The sequence below is a fragment of the Sparus aurata genome, chromosome 7, assembly GCF_900880675.1.
Source record: "Sparus aurata chromosome 7, fSpaAur1.1, whole genome shotgun sequence".
In the NCBI taxonomy this organism is placed as follows: Eukaryota; Metazoa; Chordata; class Actinopteri; order Spariformes; family Sparidae; genus Sparus; species Sparus aurata.
Window position 1 is genome coordinate 20,893,843 of NC_044193.1, and position 22,157 is coordinate 20,915,999.

The following is a 22,157-nucleotide window of genomic DNA, read 5'->3' on the forward strand; positions in this document are numbered from 1 at the left end:
CTGGAACTAGAAAGCTTGTTTACATAGCCTTGGGAGTGTTTGTGTCATGATTTAGATTCCAGGCATTTCAACATCCAAATAAATCAGTTTAGACTTCTGAGGACAAATAAACCTCCAACAGAAGAAACGGGCCAGCTGTGTTTGAAATCTGCAAGGTAGTCTTTATCTGCGAAGCTCGGGCAGTTTTTGTTTTCAATTATCACAGGCGAGAGGAAGTGGGAGTCAGAGTTCACAGAGCATATGTGGTCTGGTGTATCGGCAATAGGGATGTTTATCTTTACAGTAAAAGATTGTTTTCCATGTCTACATTTGTTACATCTTGAGCACTCTTGCATTGCATTTGATCTGTGGTTTTAATGATAAACAGACACACACTCACACACGCGCGCAGTCAGCCTGTCTACGACGTGTTACACAAGCACCAACTTTGGAAACCAAACAGATTAAAAAAAAGAGAAAACCTACTCGAGCACTCAAGAAGACACATGACTACACAAATATTTCAGACACCTTAGTGACTTCACTGTAATTTTTCTACCTTATCGCTTTCGACCCAAGTTTGCTTTTGCAACTGACTCAAGGCCCTTCCTCTTATTGTTTCAATATGTCAGGGCATTGTTTGAATGAGGTCACCCATTACCGATCTGGCCCGGGGCCAGCTTGACTTCAGCTGATTTAATTGAATCTACGACATGAGTCAAATTCAAACAAGCAGAGACTGCTTCGCCGTGACAGCCTCATTACTCCACATTAAGAACTCATTTCAAAATGCATTGTGACTTTGGGCTTGACAAATGGTGAAAAGGGATGAAATCAAATAAGTGAGTACATTTTGGGAGACTACTCTTGAAATGCTACGGCTGAAAATACTTCATATATTAAAGGCAGAGCCAAAAAAATAGTGTTTCTGCTGTTTTGTATAAGTTAATGTGAATGCCTTCTGGGTTAAAGTGTTCCCATGTTTGCCATCTGCAGTAATGGAATGACATTCAATGCCATTTTCCCTCTTAAATGGAATTTTTGTCAAAGCGTTATGAATTCAACCTGCCTTGTCACTCAAGCCGCAGACAGTGCTGAGAGAGGAGAAAAATATGCGAATGAAACCTTTCACTGCAGATTTTACTGTTAGCTGTGAGCAGACCAAATAATGACGCCTTTATCGCGTCCACAGCACAACAAACAAAGAGGGCTTTCTTGTGACATACCACAAGACGTGATATCGGCCAGCATAATGACATACATTATGTATATAACACATGCGCGATATTCATAGCATCTCAGCGCCGTGCTCGCTGCATTTCAGCATTTCATCAGCTTCTAACCAAGACTAAATTTCTCAATTAAACACGCATTCTTTGAGAGCCACTGGCAGCTCAGCCAGAACTCGCGGGGAGAGAAAAAAAAAAAGAAAAAGAAATGTACAGCAGGCTCAATGTGCCAGGGCCTCCCTCCACAATAGGGAAGGAAATGTTGAGGCTGCAAGGGCTGTGGAGTGGAGATATGGCTGTGTTTGCTTAGGGCTAGGTATCGGGCACAAAAACAAACATGGCCGCCCTTAATGAGCCTGTTTGCCTGCCAAAGGTAAAGACAGCTGTTGTCTCTCGCCACAATGGAGCAGGCCCCGGTGCCACGGAGCACAGCGGAGCACTCTGCGTCCCCATAGTAACGCTCACCTTGTGTGTACTCAAGAGGGGAACTTATTAAGTCCTCTTTACAGATAAATAGCAAGTAAAATGTAAATTGTGAGGCCATACGGCGCTTTCATAAGGTCTCACTGTGAAATGAAAAGGTTTATTAAATCTTGTCTTTAGAGTGCTAAAAGTGAAATTGGCTTGTGGGGGTGTGAAACGGCCGCGCGCTGTGGATAGACATCTGACTTACTCATAACATTAGCGAGTGAGAGTTGAGAAACTGCGGCTTTCAACACATGTTATTGAACTGTTAAGAGAAGCCGTGCTCAGTGTGCCTTTCCTGCATCTGTCTTCTGTGGCTGGAGTGAAAAAAAATTTCTTCGAGCTGCTTCTTAAAAGGACACTAATGCACAGGGATATAGGCAAAGTGACGGGTACTGGAACCTGGAAAAGCACTTTTGTCCTATATGAGAAAATTAATACATTCTCGCTGTACCTGTCCAACTGAATCAGCGCTGACAGCTTTGCAGCACTCCACGGCTAATTTTAGAGTTGAGAATGTGAGTGAGATGACTGCCGGAGCATTTTGTTGAGAGGAGAGCAGCAGCCAGTAAGAAAACTGCGAACATTAAAGGTCCAACCGTCAATTGCATGAGGGTAGCTTCTGTCGAAACAAAGCCCTCCCAGCCCCCACCGCTTTCCTGACATTGTTTACAGAACAGTTTGAGCTATTGAATGGATGACATTTTGTTTCCATTATTGCCCTTGCTTCTGACAAAAGGACTAACTATGTTTTTACATTGTATGGATGAGTATGTTGTGTAATTCCTTTTTTTTTTTTTTTTTAAGTCCTACAAGCCTCTCAGTTTATTTGAATTACATATAAAATCAACAGAGTGCAGACAATAACGGAGAAACATCTCCTTGGGTATAAAATGACAAATGAATGACAAATACTACTGTTTATAATTGAGAGCAGGGAGTATGGTATTTAAAAACCAAAGCGAACTCGAACAAAAGGGATTTACAGGAAGATAGATTAAAAAAATGGTAATTTAACAGTATTGTTTTTGTGTCTCATTATAATGACGTTCTTGAACCTATGAAGATATGAATGAAACGATGTCTCCTATTACTTTTTTTGATTGAGTGTCTTATAAAGTAAAGCTAGGTTAACTTTCATAATGCATCAGTGAAAGACCAGCAATCATGCTCTCGAAGTGGGTGGTAACCATTCCACAAAAAAACTAATTCAAGTCTCAGACGGTGTTGAATAAGATTATGATTCATTTTCAGACCAACAAATCTTTAAAAGCTAGTGGGATCAATCCATTTCTACCAGCATTCTCCGGCAACGTCCCATTCTCTTTTAAGAAAAGCGTAACAATTGCTGTAAAAGCTGAAGTATATTTTTCTGTTTGACTACTTAAAAGAAATTCATCTGTGAATGGGACTGAAAATGTTCCTCACCACATGTTTGACACCACAGTTCGTGCATAGTGACTGGTGATGTGACTTGTTGGCATTTTCTGGCCTACATCTTTGCATTGACACACACACACACACACACACACACACACACACACACACACTGCATGTGACTGCTCCTTTCTGCTGATGCTGCTGAGGCAGCAATCGAGGGGCACAACTGGTGTGTGCTTGCAGTGCGAGGAGGCATCAGGATGTTGAAAATTTTACTACCTTCTTTGGCAACTTGTGACCTTACGTGATAATAGAAGTAATTATATCATGACAATAAATACACAGTCCAGGAATAGATGTGCAGAGTGTAGTTTAATTTGTGCAGACATTATTATTGTCGGCAGCAGAGATGATGTGTGGTTCATTCAAAACCTCATCGGGAGGAGTGAAAGAACCACTCAGACCTTCAGTGATGAAAGAAATGACTAAAGATGGTAACGGACAACAGGGCCATCAACCTGTATTAAAGTTAGCTGTTAGCTGACCACACAGAACTTACAGGTGTGCTGTGTAGTTTTCAGAAGTGTAAAACTCAATGATAATACAAACAAAAATATGATTTTTTTCCTCCCCTAGATGAATAAAAAAGCCATCCACCAAAGTGAATAAATCAATCAATGAAGATTTTTCTCTTTTGATGAAAGTTTTCTACCTCAGAACTTCATTAAAAATCTACTTTAAACTTTATTCAGATGTACCACTTTGCTGTTAAGTGTTGTGAGGTGCAGATCCAGTTACAGGTTTCCACTTTATTGATCATATTCTTGTTTTGAAAAACTGATTAAGTTGCTCAGCTGCAGCCATCCATTGAGGTTGAACTCAGGAGACAACATACTGACTTGATAGCTGCTCGTCCTCAAAATGTCAGTATAGCCTAAAACAATCTCTAATTATTGAACCTTTCTGATAAATTGTGTAGTTGTAGTTACTCGTGCAGCTCTGTGCGTGGTTACGATTACATATTTCCCCTCACGCTATCATTACCCCTTCGTCAGAGACTTGCTGCATGTCTCCCCAGAGGTAAACCGTGCGCCCTTCTCCTATTTGTTTGCTGCGGTGTCTTTCAATTAAACAGCGGGGCCGGTTTTCTTCACAGATTTCGCTTTCGAGTGACTCCCCCGAGAGGTAGCAGAGGAAATGGCTGAACACATCAGACACATTTGTCTTCTCTGCTTAGTTACCTTGCAGGGGGAAGATGGTGATTCCCATTTCCTCCATCTAATGTGTTTGCTTTTACGCCCTATGCCAAGTGTCAACAGGCAGCTTCTTGACAGTCATTTTTCATTTGGAGCAAGTGGCTGGGTGGAATAAGCCGATGCATCGCGCCGTTTGTGCATTTTCTCCATCTTTTATCAGCCGCTCGTTGTTGTTCAGGTGGCAAACTTCGAACACGTCTCAGGTTAAAAGTGCAGTAGTCAGAGATTATTACTTAATAGCCTTGGCTGGTTGTTGATTGAGAATAAAAAGCCAATTATCATAATAGGATATGGGACATAATGACAGAATTAAATGAGTGTGACAGACACACAATAGGCCTGCTCTGTCATCGCCTTAGCCCAGCTCGCTTATTAGAATTAATCTGGCCTGATTAAAAATGCAAATGGCTCAAAGTCATTGACGGAGTTTACATGTTTTTATAACATTTAACTGATTTAATTACATGGAAAATGAAATGGTGGGATGTGCGATTGAATTTTTTTTTTTTCTTACCCTCCTGCCAGTTGCCACAGAGAGATGAATATTCTCTCATGCCAGGAAGGGAAGGTAATGAGATTAGTGCTCTTCCTCTCTCTGTTTCTCTCTCTTTCCATCGCTGCCTTTCAGAAGCTGATGGTTTGGTTCATCGAAGCAAGAAGAGCTGTTTTATTGTTATCACTAAAAAAACATTTTATCTCGGTCTCAGAAGCACCTACTGTATTGTGTGGGCTGAGAGCTTCAAAAAATTTAAAGAGTTTCCTCCTACAATGTATCATTTTAGAAGACCACTATATGATTTATAGCTTGGGGGGTGAAAACCATATTCTGATTCCTCCCCGCTGTTGTTTTTCAGTTTCAAAGAGGCGTTTAGAGGAAGGATCAGAGGTGTTAAGAGGCAGATTTAATTGCGTGTGACTTGCTTTGACTTTTCTTAACTCTAACTCCAGGAGGAAACAGAAAGAGAAAGGCAAACAATTGTGGGTTTTTTTTTGGGTTCGGCAAATGAAACTGTTTGCAAAAACAAAACAAAAAACTAAAAGCTTGAGATTAAAATTTTAAACAGTCCCTTAAGTCAGTCATCAGTCATACAGCATAGAACACACAATGACCTATTTGAGTGGGACCAGTCAGTTCCTGTTTTCAGCCCTCATGCCGTTGAAGGTTTTAAACTATATTCAGGCTGTGTGCACCTTGTACTCCAAGCTTGTTAATACTACAGATTGATGCTTTTGCTCACTTGAAACATGCGTGGTGTTTTTTGCACCTTTCAGCCATGGTTGTAAAAACCCACTTGCATGCGATGGACATCCTGTGGGGTGGAGGAAATTGATTTTGCTGGGTTTGTTTGTTCTAGACCAACAGGCGACATGCGTGTGTTTTTTAGTTTTTTTTCTTTATTTCTTTACATTTCAGACCGGTCGTTTTTATTGGTGTATTAACATGTTTTATGGCCGTTGTGACTTTACTGCTTATTCACATAGTTTTATTTGAGCCAGTTTCTCTCCCCCCCCCCCACCTCGTCATAAACGGTCTACAATGTGCAGGACGAGGCATTTTGGAAGCGACGGATCGTTTTTTGTAAAGATTTGATTCATGTGAATGGGCCAGATGTTCCTGTTTTTGATATTGATGTGTTGCATCCTTTGCACCATCTCCCACCCACCTCGCCTTACATCATTATCAGCAATGCAGTTATTCAACGCGTAAAACAGAGATGTCAAGTTGCAAAGGGGGTTTCGAGACTGTGGACACGCTGTGAAAACAGCTTTTTGCTTTAACCGTTTATTTTGCAGCAGGGAAGAAAAGACATACAGAGCGAAAACTTTGTGTTGACAGGACGGGATCAATTCCAACTGCGTGTCCGTACATCAGCTCAATGTGTTGAAATGGAAAGTATGCTATCGATCTGTGTGCATTAGTGCTCTACAGTAACATAAGCAATGACTGGCAGAACAAAAGAGGCACTGTGCGTCACGCTAGAGGAGAGGTGCAGCACAAAGAGGACAGCTAACTTCATGCAGTCTATTGGCATTTCATTGTTTATCATCTCAAGTCCAGACGTATATTTGTCTTTCATAAAAGAATTTTTAGCCTCTCACACACATCTGGAACTGATTTGGAGATAGTTTGAAATATATATGGGCCCTAATATGCTGTTTTACCCTGCAGAGAGAAAGGTTATTAAAGTATATTGTAGTAGGAAAATATGATACGGCTTGACATTAAAAGGCTTAGAAAAGCCACCAAAGCATGCTGTAACAGAGGTTGTGTGGTCACAGTGACATCCTAGAAATCAAGTTGCTCATTGATAGCTCGCCTCACTCACGACTGCATCGTCTTGTGAGGCTGGTAAAGCACACATCCTGCACTGATGTTTCTCCTCTTCACATACTTTCTCTCTAGGGACACAACACAATTACTCCATTGTGCCACACACTACTGTATATCACATTCTGCACATTTCAGCGAGAGAAAAGACGCAGTGTTGTGTCGGGGCATATGGCATCATGATAAATATGCTTTAGAGGAGGAGGGTAAGGGGTGGAGGAGCGGGGCGGGGAATGGGTTCACTGTCGGGGCACAAATTGAATGAACTTTAGCGTGGTGATTGGATTAGTGTATTGTAAACAAAGGGTTATTTCTGTAAATATCCTAATCCCATGGGCCTGGATTAAAGGCAGACAGACAGCAAACCAAGAAATGTTGTTCTAATACTTTGGTTTAATATTTCCGCTTTAGTATGTTAATGTGCTGAACATATAGAGTATGGCAATATACTGATATTATGTTGACATCATTATATGAGACTGTGTTACATCATGACATGGAATATAGATATATATACAGTATATCGTCTTTTCCTGGTTTTAAAGACTCTTTTACAATAAACTGATATAATTTTTAATTATACTCATATCATTGATTATTATTTATTAAGAGATTTCCAAATATTCGGATGTATATCGTGTGTGATAAACCCTGACCACGTGGGTCAAAATGCTAAAATTGGGCCTGCCTAGGTAAAGTACATGTGTGGGAAACACTTCTTTACATTTAATAGATTACATGTATAACGACAGTTTAGGTTTAAGGTGCCCTAATGGCGACTCACATGCTGATTGGGCGCCTGATTGACGACCCCTTGACTGAACCTTTTCATGCACAGTTACCAGGTGGTGTCCCCCCAAAAGCCTTGTCCATAATCCCAGTTGATGATTATCTTTACACTTCTTTGTCATCATGAGACACAGCATTGTAAATGTATACCCTTTTGATGTACAAAAAAGTATTATTAAAATCTGGTTGAAAGTATATTTGACATGTAACTGAGTTGAAAAATGTTGTAAATATTTACCTATCCGGTCCACTGTAATGGACATCTGTGTATCTCCTTCAAAATGACATATATTGACAGAAAGTTATTGGCATGATTTTCAACTTGTTTAATGGTAAAAAATTACATTTAAAGAATATAACTTTGTGATTAAATAATCTGTGCATAAAGGGCTAAAGGTATTGCGATATAATTTGAAGGCTGGAACACTCAGCCCTGCTAACATAGTATGTCGAGGGATGCTATCTTTTAATTCATGAACTGTAAAAGGCTAAACAAACCTGGATAGGAAGACAAAGATCTGCAACCACATCTGAGGGAGAGACAGTTAGACAGACAGTGTCAGGGCCTTTTCAGTAAGTGCACCGTTCAACCGTACCTGATGACAGGAAACGTGGTGGTGGCAAGGAAAACCCTGAGACGCCACACCGAGGGGTAAAAATAGGCCACATGGCACGAGAGTCAGCGAGGGAGGGGGAGGAGAAGAATATGAAAGAGGGGAAAAATTGGTGAACTTCATATGTCTTCACGTAGGGACTTTCTTCTGCATGCCCGAGATAAGAAACTTCAGTCTTTTTTAATCTTGGCAAGTTGTTAGATCAGTCTCATTTTCACGTGTTAGTTTTCTGAAAGAGGGACAACAATAAACGCCTCTCTGTTTTTGAGTTTACAGTCTGCGCCTCCTACACCTTCACAGTTAGAGGAGCTGCCTGCTTTAACACAGCACCACCTTGTGTGTTACAAATCTCACCTCTCATCAGTGACGATTCTTGTAAATGTGACCGTGGAAGAACCCACATTTGTCGTTGGTGTCAAGGGCATCGCAGCTTTTCTGACCTCGGTCCATTACAGCTTACTCAGCTGTGGTGAAGATCACTGTAGGCTGCCTATAGAAGTTGTCTATATGGTTGGATAATGGACATTACTTGTAATGTGTCTTGAACCCAGAGATGCTTTAATATGACAGTAAGGTGTTCAGTTATCACATGAAATTCCCAGAAACTGCAGTTCTGGATATGTTGAATCTATAAAAACTTTAGAACTGTAAGAATAACATTCCTCTTTATTTCAGTTTTCAATTTTGAATTGAATTGCCCATGCAAACATTTAAATTTTTCTTTTCATACTAGCCATTAAATGATCCTTTTTTAATTAACTGCAATACATTTTTGACACCAAAAATAGTGTGTTTATTCAGGTTTCCCAAATGCAGCTAAACCTGCTAAAAGCAGGCAATTGACTCCTCTCCCATTGTCAGTGGATGAGTTTGCCTTTTATGTTTTTTTTTCTTATTCTCAAACATGCCAGACAACAGAAAACAGCATGTTTCTTTACCTTAGCTTCTCTTTCAAACTCAGACTGAATGATGTTCGAGAGCTGCTTGGAAGGAGAACTTCAATCTGCATCAATCTGTAGAGCAGAAAAGGGGCGAAAATTAGCATGTCCACCAGGGTTTAATGTTCTTATGACTGAGTTGAAGCTATTTATTGTAGCTGAAGCCGATGAATACCTGTGACTGCTGCAGAGTCATTTGGCCAGGGAGTAAATGCAGACTCAGAAGACAAAAGGCAGTTGTTAGTCGGTGGTACTGTTCCAGTGTTAAAGGGGTTTAAGTGAAAGGGGTCCACAATCCTTGAATATATTTAGAAGTTTACCTGAAGTGACTTATGTGGGACATGAGTAAGTCTCTTTATGATGCTATCTGTCCACACTAGGTCAACAAGGAACCTGTCCAAGGAAACACAAAGAGGAAATTTCGTAGTTAAAAGGCTGCACCTGGAAGATAACCACTTGATTTGACTAACTCGGCCTGCTGGAGCCTCAGATAAACTTTGGAAAGGGAGCTTTTAATGACCAGAATTCATGCAGCCTGTGCCAATCAGACACTGCTTTACATTTAGGGCTGACAACCCCCAAAAGTTGGACCCTCGTTCTGATCCTGTATCATAGACCAGGTGTATGTCTCAAAGAAGTGTAAGTGAAGGTCTTCCCAGCCTATTGTAACTAAATGTGTCCGCTGACGGTCCAGCTCTGACACCCGGTCAGAGTCCGCTCACTGTTGGCCCATGAGGAACTGAAAAAACAACGTGTCCTCAGGCCCGCCCCTCCTCTTCATATCTGCTCATTCATCTGGGCAGCTCATTAAAGGGTAATTACCTGTAATTAGTGAATCATGTCGCTTTAATGAAGATGTTGAAGGCTGCTGGAGCCAGAAGGGCTGGCCTTAATTCTGAGTGATGTTCAAAATTAGCGGCAGTCAGGAATTCAATAAAGGCGGACATATTGATGAAATATTAATATTTTTTTCGCCAGTGCCATAGGTGGCCTGTATTGTGTTTTTATTTCGCAATCCCATTTACAATTCCAGTGGCATCAACACCTGGCTCTGGAGGGCAAGTACGTGTTACTGTATCAGAGCAGACTAATGGGCGCGATGATGATGAAGCTGTGTGTGTCTAAGTACGTCTGTGTGTGCGCGTGGTGCCTGTGCTCGCCAGTGTAGCGCTCGCTGTAATGTGTGCTGTGCAGAGTGAGTGTGAATGTGTGTGTGTGTGTGTGAATGTGTGTGTGTGTGTGTGTGTGTGTGTGTGTGTGTGTGTGTGTGTGTGTGTGTGTGTGTGTGTGTTCCCTGGCGGCGTGGTGAGTGTTTAATCTGGCCCGGTGGCGTGCCGTTGGCCCGGCTAATCACAGTGTGTCTGTAGGAGTGCGCTGAGCCAGGGGAGCACGCCGTCGCTAACAGCGCCTGACAGACTCATTAGAGAGACCTGGCACTGAGCTAGCAAGACACACACACACACACACAGAAAGATACACACTCAAACACTTTGAAACACACGCAGTGGGAAAGGCACTCAGGCTCAACTGCACAGACATTTGGATAAATTCACACACTTAAACACCTCTTTTTTTACGTTTTGCACACACACACACACACACACACACACACACACTGATTCATATAATCATCCATAGACAAGTGTGTGCCGTGCCTCTCTCTCACACACACACACACACACACACACACATACAAACACACACGGGCTCAGTGCTCCTCGTGTGAGAACAAGGCAGGCGGTGACCCCTCACAGTCGCAGCCCAAACACAGACAAGAACCGAGAGAGCATCTGCGAAAAGTGGAAGGGGGGGAGTGGTGGAGGGTGGGAAAAAAATGGGAAGAGAGGAGGCGAAGAGGAGGAGTGGAGTGGAGAGAAGGGAAGCATCTGATGCGGCGACGCTTTCTCCCATTCAAATGGTGTGTTTAGACAGGCAAATGGCACTTTCAAAGGCTAATTATCTGCAGTCAGGAGATCACCTGCACCCTGTGGAGAACCTTGAGAGTGTAAAAAATAGTACGTTAATGATGTTTTGAATGCAGGCTGTATTTACAGTTGCTGTAAGAAGTCCTCCTTTGGGCAAAACTCTCTGCTCTTTTAAAAAAAAAAAAAAAAGTGAAAATGTAAGTAAAAACCCATTAATTTTTTCCGGGATTAGGTGGAATGACACTCAGCAAAGTTCGACAAACTACTTTGACAGATTACTTAAGTCTTGCTTGCCTTGCTCTCGCAGCGAGGTTAATTGAAGCTCAGCTGCAGCAGAGCCGAGTGGAAACATTAGGTTCGGCTGAATAACAGGTGAATGCAAAGCAGGTCAATACGTAGTCAAGTGTGGGCCTGCCAGCTGTTCACTCCCTCTGCTCCGCCACCACCGCACAATGGTGACACACACACACACACACACACACACACACACACACACATGTTCATGCTTTGCACACGAGAACTAACAGGGACAGGGAGTGTGACATGTTCAAAGCAAGCAGGATCTGTTTTTTCTTTATGCATTTCTCTCATTTAAATTCATTCAGTAAGCAGAGCAAAGTGAATAATACATGAAAACGTAGTGATATACCATACATTAACGACCGATAACACTGAAAAGATAAGGCTGCGGTTTGTTGTATATTTTTCTTATTTTCTGCAATTCCCATGAAAGACAACAAAAAAATTATGAATTTATCTGACTAACAAGCACCGCCTCGGGCCAAATCTTGATATGATAATTCCTACGTGCCACTGACCTCCACTGATGTCTGAAATAATGAAAACACATCGTCTAGATGTGTTATTACTCACTCTAATGTACATTAATGCATTTTAACTCCTGTTTGAGAAATGGTAAACCCTAAATTATTAAAAAATTTTGACCGCTTGGTGAACTTTCTGGCAAACAGCTGCCCATTCAGGTCTCCGTGCAGCATCATTAACATCCAGTGGAAGTCATAATTCTATCTACCTGACGCATGTAAATCCAATACGCACTCTGCTTTAAATCTCCGTGTTAGGTAGAATTTATTGGTAAAATCAACTGTATGCTGCAGCTGAAAACCATGCTGATGAGTTCGGGGACAGTGAACCAAAACAGTTGAGCTGCAAAACAAGGAGCCGAAAGGTGATAAAGTGCTCCATAGACCATATTCATGCAGCGGCCATTTTCCTCTCACGGTGGGAAGCTCAAGACGTTGGACTGATGTGTTCCAGGTTGCAACTCGTATAAACGTAGAAAAAGTCGGACAAATGATCATTTTACCACTTTCCCAATTTATCATCAGCTGAAAAGTTGAAGGACAGTGAAGCTCTGGAGGGACACTGGGCCATATTTAAAGGTAGAGCACCATATTCGAACGGTTGCATTCAGCCACTCCCTAGCTAACATTAACATTAGATAGCGTTACATGATAGGATAGGAAAAGGGAAATTAACTCTAAAATATCAACGCACAACTTGGACATGTTTATTTGTCCCGTTAACATTATCAAATGTGTTGTTTAAACTTAAACTACGGCCTGATGTCCCTCCAGTATTTCACTTTCCTTCATCTTTTCTGTCGCTGATCAATCAATAAGGGGTCAAATGATAACAATATTTCAGATTCCATACTTTTTATAGGTTTTTCTGCAACCCACATCATATCATTATCCCAGCATTTGAGCTTCCCACCCAGAGTGTGAGGTCAGAGGAAAATGGCTGCCGTGTGAATGCTGTCTAAATCTCTGTGGCTCTGTCTCTGTGAGTGAGCCCTTTTAAAGTCTTTTGATCCATTGTTCCTATAAAATATTAATAGATTAGAGCGCCCTTTAAAAAAACAACCACCTCTGGAATGGTTAGGGAAGTTGGAAAACATTGAGAGATGGACTTACACATTGTTGGTGTTGGTCTGTTCGTTGCATTGACCGCCACAAAAATATCAACTCACACCTGCCTCGTTTTTTAGCACTTACAGAAATAAAGGAGAAACCAAAAGAACCCCGCACAGAAACATGCCGTGGTGTATGACGAGCAGTTCCACTGTATGTTCTCCTGCCAGTTATGCCAGGTGTCTCTCCCTTCTCTCCCTCTCACTTCCTCAGCCTCTCTCATCCTTCGCTTTCATACACTCACCTCCTTGTCGGGATTTTTAATCTAGCCTGGTAGCTGTAACTGGAACAAGTTTCGCTGACAACCTTGTCTCAACCTAAAAAGCCAAATCAAACCGTCTTTAATTTTCTCTCCCACTGTACCATGTAACAGGCCAAATCTCTCCCCACTCTTTCTCTCTTTCCCTCTCTCTCTCTCTCTCTCTCTCTGTTTCTTTCTCTCTGTTTCCCTCTCTCTTCAGAGTACAATGGCTGTTTTGCTCTCCGCTCTCCTCCATTCTCTCTCTCACTCTTCTCCAGCACAAGGCTATGACATTGAGGGAATGTGATGTGATGTATTATAGTGAATAATGTATTCTGCAAGGATTGTACAGAGCGCATAGAGCAGATGGCAGCAGGTTGATCTCGATGTGTGTGTGTGTGTGTGTGTGTGTGTGTGTATGTTTAATGATGACAGTGTGTATATGTGTGACGTGCGTACGAGTGTGTGTCTGAATGGGGGAGGGGATGGAGGAGAAGAAGGAAGGAGGAGGGTAGAGTGGGGGTTGGTGTGTATGTGTGTGTATGTGAGCCTCCTTTGTGAGATAAAACATGCAAATGGTGGATTATTTTAATGCATTTTTTTTTCTAGAGCCCCCGAGCCTTAATCCCTAAAGCAGTTGAAATGAAAATAGTATATGTTTTCTTTCAAACTCTCTCCCTCCCTCTCCTGTTTTTTTTCATTCCCTGATAGGAATTTACAACTACCAGCTGTCTAGGAACAGGATCCTTTGCACTTAAATTTCTCTCTGGTGTAGTTACAGCCAAAGACTGATGATTATATCCGGATAGCTTGGAATCGACTAAAGCTTGTCAGGCCCGAACTGCTCTGCTACACAGCGGAGGGATCACGGTTGTGACGTCTTTCTGATCGAATGGCGATAACAATTTAGATCATATAAATAGAGCCCAATGCTTAGTTTGTTACTCGGAGTGGACTGCGGTTATAAATTATGCACATTTATAAACAGCTGCACATGCTCAAGCACGGTGGATGTAAGAAAAAGAAGAAAAAAATGTGAGAGAACAGAATGGCAGGACTATCAGCACTGTACCGGGGCTGCTGTGGTTACTAACGTTTATACGTCTGAACAATCGAGCATCTTAATTAACCAACTCTCTCTTTTAAAAAACTATTTATTCATCGGACAGTCAGAAAATCAAGGTAAATGTACCTATTTTGTAATAAAAGCAACACATGGTTTAATATTTATAAGGGACTTGCCTGATTGGATGAATAAATGCACTGATTTTCCAGTCGCTTTTCACCCAAGTCTGTTTTGAGTGGTACAGAGAAAGTCATCTGCGCTAAAAAACACGAGTGTTTAGCAATATTGACAAAGAAGCCGGCAGTCTTTACTTGGAGGGTTGTGAATGTGGTACTGCTACTGAAACCCAGGATTTGTTTTAAATGATCGATGCCACTTCCTTCCAGAAAGTCTGAATAGGTGGTCAAGACCAGAAAACACAGGCATAATCAACACTGACTAACCAAATATGATATTGAAATATGATATTTCAAATAACCACATTTGCTTAATGGTGAAATTGTTGTCAAATGTGATATCTTGTGTGTGTCATGTGAAATATCTGTAAAGCACACGTACCTATATACCTGTCTGGGCTGTTGTTTTCACTTTCACTCCCCCCTTAGTTGTCCCCTATAGATGAAGCTAACAGATGGTCGAATCTATTTGCATTCACTTCGGTGAATGATGACTTATATGCTGAAGGTTACTCTACAGTTTTCTGCACTCCGCTGAGACTTTGTTTCATAAATATATAGGCAACATTTGTTTTTGATGGCTTCATTAGTCTTTGTCTCTCCTTCCATTACTTTCTGAACTGCCATAGGCATGGAACGTGATAAAAATTTCATGTCATGGGTACCCTGTCCAACGTAATTGCAATTCTCGATCCAGATAATCATCAAAATATATTTTAAACTCTTGGCACAGCAACATACCCGAATCACTTTAACCCTACATCCCTTACGTGTTTTTATTGCCTAACAGATGGGACACATTTTTTTTTGTGTAAAACAAACAAAGAATCTTTGAAAAGTAAATCAATCTTCAGATCTTCCCGCACAAATGGATGGACATAAATTATGAATAATGGAGATAACCTCATCTCCCTGTCGTTCTTTAGTCCTTTGAATCTGTAGTATCTGTTCACATCTGATTCAATGCATGAGCCTTCGGCCACGGTGACAGGCTTCCACAATTCAAAATAAATCAGGAAACCATTAGAAGACTGTACATCAGTGAGCTAGACAGTCTCTTTTATTTCATTCATTTAATGAAATTCACGATTACCCCGATAATGAAAATTCACCACAAATCAACTTATAGTGTCCCTTCCCTCCTTGGTACCATGCGATATTCCTCCTGCACATTTCCACCATTTTCCCACCTGTTGGTTACCTGTCCAGGGAGCTGGTGGTGTGATGGCCCCACACTCCGCTCCGAGGCTCCCTCGGGCTCATCAACGTATATTTTCTAGGTGGCATGTTGGGCTGCAGAGTGCAAAGTCTGGTGGATGCCTGACAACACAACAACAGCAAACATCCTTGTTATTGTATCCTCCCACACCACGGAAAATAGAGGACAAGTTGAGGAACCTTGTCATTACTTCTTTTTATAAAAATGTTTTATCAATTAATCATTATGGGAGTTGTTGTGCATGCGAGGAATTTCTTGAAATAGGAGGGCTGAATCAGAGCATATGAAACAGCAGGGAGAAGAAAGCTTGTACGTCCTTGTCTCTTTCATATTAGGGACAGCGAGCATAATTGAGTAAATGTATTAAGTATTAGAGCGAGCTGATTCAGCCTCTCTGGGATGGTTGATATTGTACTTAGGAAGAATATTGCCCGCGGCAATTCATTAGTGGTAAATAATTGAGAAGCTCAGATAGTGCTAAGGTGAAATGCCTGTTATTATTTTATGGAGTTTGTGTTCTTAGGGCTCTTCAGTTTAAGAATATTAAAAATGCACAAGCCTTTCCACAAATTACTCACTGGAAAGATTCACAATGGCCGCTAATGACTAACCATCCATCTTCCATTGTTTTCGAGCCGTGTGAAAGTGTTTCGCAGTGCCATTATCAATTCTATTTTCTGCTTTTTGGTAATGTTCTTTTATCACAAGAAGGATGTTATTTTGGACCCGTGCTTTATACATTTTTTGACTTTGTTTTATTTGAGGTGATTAAGGCACATCAGCTTTAACAGTAGGATACCCTCCGTTGACATTTTCTAAAAAAAAAATAAATAAATAAAAATATAACTCCGGTTTTGAAAGCTTGTAGCATGAATGGTAGCGTCTGGCCTCTCAAGAAGGGGAGTGAAGGGTGTAATGGAGCTGTCAACCAGGCGTGCAGCAGGCCATTATGGAGCTATATGAATAGCAGGGGCTTATGTTATACATAGATCAAACATCAGCAGTCAAACTAATAAATCTACCTCATGTCAGCGTCGAGTGCACCTGTATCTTTTTATCTAACCTCAGATAGGCTCATGAAAATGTCTCCCTTTTTCTTTTCTTTTTTTTACATTAATTTGCATTCAGCTAAGTTTTTATCTGCTTAAATGTTTTTCTGAAACTTTCCTTGAAACCCCGCTGCTTTCTTACCTCTCTGTGTTTTTTTTTATTCATGTGTGTGCGTGCTTCAGCCCTTATCTGTTAATAATTGTCACCTTTTACATGTCGGTTTTCCGGTGATGCAACCTAAAGGCCACTGAGGTTTATTTAACTTCTTATACACCCACTCACCACCATGTGACAACCAAGAAATGGGGGAGCATGTGAAAGTCTGATCAGTTATTCGCAGCACTGTTTGCACTATAATAGCTTGATGTGTTCAGGCCGTGGTCTGTGGTCTCGGTGCAAGAGCTGTTGGTCCCCAACAAGGCAACGGTTGTGTAGTGTTTGGTAAGATGCTCAAACATGGGTTCGACAGTCTTCTTAGTAATGTTAGCGACTTGGCTCTAGGGGTGACATCTGACAGTCAGTGCGTTTGTCTTTTGAGAAAACTTCAGAGCGAGATGGATTGAAACTGGCAACAGTTGCCTTTGTATCACACTAAGACATACCTTACGCATCATTTGCTTCATCTTGTTCTGACAACCAATACCCATTAACTATTCAGTATTTCTGTAACTGGCCAATAATATCGGCTGAGTGATACACGGGTCGGTCTTTAGGATTGAAATTCGGTAGAAACATTCACGATCCTCAGGGAATAAATCCTAATGACTTGGTTTTTGCCATCAGTACCACCTAGAAAACCTAAAACCTAAGCAGGTAGTATAAGATATCCTAAAACTAATAGTTTACAGAAGATAAACCCTTGACATGATGCAACCCTCAAGCTAAACTGCATTTTTTGCCTCACCACTCTAATGAAAAAAAAAAAAAAAAAAAAACCTTATTTTTTTTCCTTTGAGTAATGATCATTGCAGACGCACTGTGCAACCAGTGTGGCCTAAATATACTGTGTTATATGGTTCTGATTATATGAGCTGATGTTTGCAGGTCATATTTGTAATATTAGATTACTCTCGCAGTTGTTCATAACCCAACCATGGCTGTGAGCTGTGTTTAATGTGCACGGAGACACTGCAAATCCACTCGCTGCTCCATGATACTCCTTTAGTCTTCCAGATCCTTGGCTCAGTGCCAGCGTTCAGCCCCGCTGTCTTGTCGGGGGGTTTGTATATATGCTTGTCAGTGTGTGTAAGCGAGCAGGGAGGTGGGCACAGGGAGGAGGCGTGTTCGGGGTGGAGGGGATGTCAGCTCATTAACCTCCATTCTTCCCCTAGCATGCCGTTGCGTAGAGTCACTGTGTAAGTCTCATGTCATTACTCCTCCCCCTGCACGCGTGTGCCGGGCATGAGGGGAAGAGCAGGGAGACTGGAGAAAAAAGGGAGAAAGAAGGGAAAGGTTAAGGGAAGGGGGCGGGGGGGCCCTTAACATGTTCCTTTACAAATGCCCTGCTTGTATCTTGCAAAAAACTAAAGCCCCGCCATCTCGTTTCCTTCCCCAACTTTTGTCTTCTCTGTCTCTTCTCTTTCTCTCCCCGCTGTCTTTCTCTCTAACCACAGGCCCGGTACAGTGTGGGTGAACGAGGGGTTAGGCTCCACACTGCCCCCACCCCAGGCATCAATCCAGCTAGGAAAAGACTACCCACTGCTGTGGTGAGATAGCCAAGCCTCCAATTTCTGAAACTTCATCTGTTCTCCACTTGCACAATGTGGTGTGACGTGTATCCACTATATCCACTGCAAGTCCTTTTTGCCTCCAACACCCACTGCATGTGTAGAGATATCTCTGTGCATTTTCATCCAAAACTTGATTAAAATACTTTTCACAGTCCCCTTTTATATATGGTTACCAGTTCAGCGTTCATCTTTGTAAAGTGGTTTTAGCATTTTTTATCCTTTTTAGATGGATACATAATCATAAGCAGCATCAGCTAGCCACACATTAACTTTAGGTCTCTTCTTTTAAACTTGGTGCTTAGACTTGGAGCTGCCAAAAATGAAATTGATTGACATACACACCATCTTGTGAAAGTGAGCAGTAAATAAGTAAGCACCTTATTGCTGGATAAGATATCCAAATCTCAAATCGGAAACAAGAGTGACTGGTTCTTTGTAGGAAGCCGTGATAACCTAAATGATAAAAAATGCTATAAACACTATAAACAAAAACAATCGGTAAACTATTAACAATATATGCAAAGCGAAATGTGAAAAGAGAAGTATGTTAAGTAGGTTACGGATAAAAAAAAGCACTGAGATAACTACAGAGGTATACTGTAGAGTTAGCAGCTTGTGACACAGATGTATGCCTCAGTCCATTGTGCAAGTGGAGAGTTTGTGTCAACTGATTTAGAAAGGTGAACCTCAAGATAGTGACCTGGGCCCAGTTATATTTTGGAGGCTCCAAATTGAGAATATCTAGAGTTGTGATAAAATTACTCATCATGGAGAGACATATTTTCTGAAACTCTTGAATTTCATTATGAGAACACACACATGCACAGACTGTCCATGCCTTGTACATACATCATGTCGGAATACATTAGAAAAACTCATTATTTTATATTCTCCGCTACACGATGCATATATTTAATGTATTTGCATAAAAAAAAAAAAAAGGCTGGCACATTTACAGGAATCCACAGAAGACGTCAGGAGTTGTTTCTTAATTGCAGCAACATATGTGTGAAAACATGCCAAGGTGCAAAATACGCCTCTGTAGTTGTGGCTGGGTCAAACTGTGTGGGCATCCATAGATACAAATTAATTCTGAAATTGAGCACTGAGCACCTTTTGACATTTTTAGGATTACTCTTTGACCACTTTTTTTTTGTATTATTTGATAATGAATAAAAAATGGACTGATACAGAGTTATTTTAAAGAGAATAAACATAGCACATCGATATTTCTTCAGGCAGCCTGCTGAAAGAATAACATGTTGCGATGTTACTTCCTGTGAATGTATCTTTTGTTAAAACTACCCACGATCTACTGGACTGTCTGTTATTATTAATTATGAAGCACACTTATCTGTTTTGTTAATATCTGTGCGTAGTGCTATATTTACTTACTTGAAGTGAACACACCACAACCTGATTATCTGTAACAGTAAATCAACAATTACAACACTTCCTCCCACCTCATACAACTGTAAGTTTCGTGCTGCATGTTAAAGTCCGTGCATGTAGGAGACTGAATGCAACACACAGCCGCAACCTTTTGTGTGTCTCCCAACAAAGAAGACACCTATAGATTCAGACTCATGTGTTTCCTACGTTCGTAATGATTTATTTTAGTCACTGCATGAACAGTCAGACGTGATCATTTTTTCTTCTCCTTCCTCCTTTTCTCTTTCATACTTTATTCTGTGCAGAGGCAAGAGAGCAGTAGATTGCAATAAGATAACCAATTATATGCTAGAGGAAACCAGACTTTTTTTTTTTATTTATTTTTTTTTTTCTGCTGCAGTTATCTGATGCTGCGGTGAGCAGAGGCAAAGGGCTGGGGTAATGTGACATTCACTCTGCCCTTTATCTTCTCTCATCGCTGTTTACCCCAGTCAGTTAAAAGTGGCTTGTGCTCTGCATCCTCTCCTGCTGCCAGAGAAACCTCACTGACAAAGACACACACAGAGACGTGCACTTACTGTACGGACACACACATCGTGCATTGTGCGAACGTGCGAACACACTCGGCGCGCTCTCTCTCCAGACCCGATTGTGTTAGTGTCAGGTGGACCACTTTCCTCCTAGTGGCAGCCATGTTGTCAAGTATAGCACTGCTGCACCTGCTGGGGCTAGCTGCTAATTGCATGTGATGCTACTGCGCCTGACGCTAAGAAGGTGTTTCCCAGCACTGGTTAGCAAGCAGGCTGTTGAAGGCCACCGCGGCAGGAAGAGGGAGGCCATGTGGGTGGCAATTTGGTCTGACATCATTTTTTTTTCTGTTGTATCTTTGCACATGCACTCATACGTGGCACATTCGATGTTCGTGACCTCTTTTGCACTCTGCCGTAGATACTCCACAGACAGAGATTGTACTTATGATACGCAGTCAAACTGTATGCTAACCTACTGTTGCTCTCTGACAGAGTTTACACAAAAGTACATTTTACATGAACCTGCAATAAAAAAAAATGTTTGCCAGCTGTTGGCAGTAGAAATGAGCTAGAAATATAACGGACATTATAACTTTTATTATTTAATTTGGCAAACTTATTTGTTTATTTAAACATAGAGCAGAGAGCAACATTAGCATTTATTTGGGGTTGTGTTTCTGGTCATCAAATCAAATATCCAAATGCTACACGATGGTCACTAGCTTGTTGCTGACCTTGAAGCTAGCTTGCAGTAGGCCGGTACTCACAGTACACTCCGCACTACCGGCACTTTTACACTATGGCCTACTCTTCCACACACCATGACTTTTTCTAGCAATTCTCATAAGCTGTCATACGTTTTTCTGTCCTCTCCATTAATGATGTCAAAAGTATTTAAAACGTTGCTAAAATTTTGATACTGAATGTTTTAAATGGTTTCAATACTCATTTTTTGCAGTTTCAATGTTTTTTTTTCGCTCTCCACTTCAACTTCAAGCCGACACATGCAATGCTTCAGTGCCTATCTAGCCCCACCTCCTCTAGAAGTAAATTAACTTAGATGCTGTTGTGCACAACACACTTTTTTAGGTATTGCATCGAAGTGAGAAATTCCAGCATTGTGACAAAACCACGCAGAATAGTGTATGTTCTCTGGGAGACTCACAATAGCCCTAAATAAATTGCACTGACAGGAGGCACTTCGTTGTGCTTATTTTTCCGCTTGTTCCAGCCTGCTCTTTTCTGTCGGTGCTTGAATTGCTTCATTCATCACGCACAACAAAGTTGTGTCCAGGAGTCCTGGTGCCGACTTTGTCAGCAAGAAAAACCCCCCCCCCAAAAAAAGTAAGTTTTATCAGACAGACTCCCCTTGTGGACCAGTCATGGAGAATGAGAACCATGTAAATTTTCCTTATGTATCAAGCAGCAGAAAAGCCAAAGCAGGACATGTTTGAGATTGTTTGCCTTACTTGATATCGCGTGATCTGCGATATGACTGTTGCGTATGAGCACATCACAGTGTCCATGCTGCCAAAGTTAAATCATACAGCTGTAGTTACTATATTTGTATCGTTAGTATGACTGCATGCACCGAACTACAGTCATGTGATACAGAAATGTTGACCGCAGCCACTTCAGTGAATTAAAAAAAAAGTACCTTGCCTGAAAACGTCTCAAAAAGTAAAATTTCACAAAAGTAATGGATAAAAATTGTGAAATTCCATGAATCTCCTCAGAAGTAGCTACTTGGTATTAAACATCAGACAGCTGTGTGCTGTTTACTGACACGTCACATGATTTCTGCAAAACAGTTCCTTAACCGTTCCATTGCAACCAAATATATGGATTTTCTTGTAAGTTTCAAGTTTTCCGCAGTATCATCCTTTGACCGCATTTTGAACATAAAACATATCGT

General features: G+C 41.2%; 1 protein-coding gene across 2 annotated transcripts in view; it reads left to right on the forward strand.

Annotated features, from left to right (window-relative positions):
- The window catches only part of LOC115585414 (thymocyte selection-associated high mobility group box protein TOX-like), an 89,335-nt gene that overhangs the window by 14,159 nt on the left and 53,019 nt on the right, over positions 1-22,157 (forward strand). The window contains exon 2 of one of the 2 annotated variants that reach the window (XM_030423760.1): positions 18,204-18,296. The exons of the other annotated variant lie outside the window; for it this stretch is intronic. Coding sequence (XP_030279620.1) covers positions 18,204-18,296 — 93 coding nt within the window. The remainder of the gene's footprint in view (positions 1-18,203; positions 18,297-22,157) is intronic. 2 annotated transcript variants of the gene reach the window in all.